The 3,126-nt window shown below is 43.2% G+C and overlaps 1 protein-coding gene across 1 annotated transcript in view; it reads left to right on the forward strand.

Moving 5' to 3' along the window:
- LOC110338546 (zinc finger protein 671-like) overlaps positions 1 to 2,822 on the forward strand; it is a 30,765-nt gene extending 27,943 nt beyond the window's left edge. Inside the window, exon 3 of the mRNA XM_021221882.1 lies at positions 2,693 to 2,822. Within this exon, the coding sequence (XP_021077541.1) occupies positions 2,693 to 2,772 (80 nt within the window). The 3' untranslated portion in view covers positions 2,773 to 2,822. The remainder of the gene's footprint in view (positions 1 to 2,692) is intronic.
- Positions 2,823 to 3,126: the final 304 nt, after the last annotated feature.

Genomic DNA, 3,126 nt, shown 5'->3' on the forward strand with positions numbered 1-3,126 from the left:
AAAGAAGGAAGGAAGGAAGGAAGGAAGGAAGGAAGGAAGGAAGGAAGGAAGGAAGGAAGGAAGGAAGGAAGGAAGATATTTGATGCATAGCTATAAAAGATAGTATGTCCATCATAAGTTTTTATAATAAAACCTCATTCTATCAAATATTAGGATGTAAGTCTTGGAATTTGGAGCCTTGCTAGAGAGTGTTGGGATCACAGTAGAGAGCAGGTTGAAGTTCAGTCCTCTAGAGCCTTAGCACTGGCTAAGCAGAACCAAGAAGATGTGAGATGCCTAGACCAATCAGGAAGCCTTGATTCCCAGGGAGCAGAAGAGCTGCAGATGTAAGGAGATGTAAGGGCTTAGCTGCATCACATATGGCAGAGTAGTCCAGGCAGCTCAGTGATAAGAGGTCTTTGAAGTAGGCACTGGATGCCAGTCCTGGTGGTGATGGTCCTTGGCAGTACATCTTCTGGAAACCTCAGTATGCCTCAATTTCAAACCCGTAATTCTGCATATCAACCTCTCCCAAGATCTGCCAACAAAGCTAGAAAGCTAAGAGAGCCGTAAGCATCTCTTGAGCACCCATATCCTCTTCACATTTTGTGGATTTCTATTCCTAAATATCTCCAGGATCCTTCTTGGCTGTGCATTGAACCTCACAGTGTCCAGCCTTTGCCAGCACTTGCCTGCATACTTATGACTTCCAGCTGGTCACCTGGCCTCTGGTCTTCTGTTAAACCCATCTATGTCAAATACCTATGACTACAAAATAAATTACCTTGAAGTGATGTGAATTAAAGCCACAATAAGTGCTTACAATTGCTTCCTTTTCCTTTGGGCCAGGAATGCAGAGGACACATGGCTGTGTGTTTATATCACAGAGTCTTGTGGCATTGCTTACATCAAAGGGATTTTCCTGGGTTCCCCTTTCAAGGTGGTTCTGTCACTTGCTTTGTATACTAGTGTGTGCCAGGGGTCCTCATTCCTCCCTGTGGTCTTCTCCACAGAGTGGCTTATGTAAAACCAGTCAGCGTGGTGCATGCCTTGAGTCCTAGCAGGTAGTTGTCAGTGAGGCAAGTGTCTGTGAGTTTGAAGCTAGCCTGGTCTACATAGCGAATTTCATGCCAGGCCTGAGCTTAACATTGAGACCCTGTCCCCTTGCCCCTCCAAAAATAAAGTTCTCCATACAGAATGGCTTATGTGACCTCATAGCCCAGTAGCTTAATTTCTAACCTAAGTTGACGAGGCAGAAGCCTCAATTTCCTTTATACCCTCACGTTGAGAGTCACCTGTTAATACCTAGAGTGCTGTGGTGACTGTGAAATCTGGTGAAGAGAGGGTACTGCATAGGGCCATGAATAGTGGAAGACCAACACCGCCATCCTTACTTGTAGCAGCTTGCTCCCTTTTACATTGACCTGGCTATTTAAGGGGATACAGTGACTGTGTAGTGTGGATAGAAAGATGAGAACAGAAAGGGTGTGGGACTGTTACAGAGAATGATGGGAGAAGACACGGTAGATCGCCCTGTCAAGCAGGGGGGGGGGGGCTGTTAAATGATGCCAGGGGTCAGCTGAAGATCTGGGCTAAGCATTCTAGATGTAGAACCAGTGCAGAGTTTGGGTGTGATGCAAGGTTGAAATTGTACTTATATTTTTGAGGCTAGGTGCTACTATGTAGCCCAGGGTGGCATGCTCCCACCTTAGCTAAGTGTTGGGATTGCAGGCACCCGCTACCACGTTTGCCACAGTCTTAGGACTTTAGCAGTAACACACAGTGTAAAAGGAGGAGCTGGCTTGCAGGGACAGGTTGAAGTCATGGACCATTCTTAGGCTAGTCTGGCTAGAAATCAAGTGACTTTAGGGAAGAAATTGATTGTCAGGAGAAAATAGAGAATCGGAGGAACATAACATTGACATAAATTTTCTGCTCATGAACTTGTGAGGAATGCATTCAAGCCATAAAAAGGTCCTGATCTTCAAGTCTTAAGAGAGGAAAAAAAATTTATTTATTTATTTTTTTAACTAAGAAGGTACTAGAAGATTAAGGAGCTGAAGAGAGTTTTGATTAATCATTTAGGAGTGTGGGTTCAAATCTAAATATGGCCAGGCAATGATAGTGTACTAAGATCTGTTTCTTAGCCTTGATAAATGAGACTTATATAAAATTTTGCAATTAGAGACAGCTGGCTGAAGGGTACCCTAGACCATCTGTCTCTTCTCTGAAAACGTCTGAGCAATCATTTCACAATAAAGAGTTAGACACTTGGGATGTAGCTTAGCTGTAGAACATTTGCCTTGTATATTCTAGGCCTTGGGTTCAGCCCTCATTCCTACCAAAATCAATCAATAGCTATTAAAGAAGTACATATAAAACTCAGTGCCAGAGCCTCTAAGTATACATCACGGGGCCAGTGAGCATGGTTTTTCCTGAACAATCAGTAGACAGAGATGCCATTTGAATTTCCATGGGAGGGAGGCGCAGAGAGATGGCTCAGTGACCCTGACAGAATGTGGCACACAAGCTCCCTGAGAATGACATCTACTTGCCTCTGTTGGTGACTACTGAGTCTCCAGCTTCTGGGACCATTGGTACTGGGTGCAAATAGCCGTTCATTGTCTAGATGGATAAATGCTACTGAAGGAACTGGAGTGCAGGTTCTACATGTTATTTATCTATTTGTTCGCATTTTTCCTCTATTTTCCAGGAATTCAAGTTTATCCATCATGGTCTTATTTGCTCCAGAATGATAAACATGTGACCACGGAGCCATCCATCAGTATTTAGAGAAAGAATTGAGAAGACTTCGTAGAGGAAATTAAATTGTGCTGAAGAAGTGAAAGATCTGTCTTCGTTTATATAAGGCGCCAGTATTCTTCACAAGCTCTCCAGTAAAACTCTTATTTCCTGTTTAAATGAGAAACCATACAACTCTGTTTAGAAATCTCTTCCCCCAGTCTCCTCAGTCTTTAGTGAGGGACAAAGGTAGCCATAAGTACCATTAATAGAGTCCTCTGATGGTCTGCCATTACAGTAAACAATAAGGTGCATTATTTTATTCTTGTTTTCCCAGCAGCCTCCACAGTTATTAGCTCTGTTTTATAAGTCAAGAAAATGAGACTCGGAAAGGTTCTGTGCCTT

The sequence above is a fragment of the Mus pahari genome, chromosome 21, assembly GCF_900095145.1.
Source record: "Mus pahari chromosome 21, PAHARI_EIJ_v1.1, whole genome shotgun sequence".
In the NCBI taxonomy this organism is placed as follows: Eukaryota; Metazoa; Chordata; class Mammalia; order Rodentia; family Muridae; genus Mus; species Mus pahari.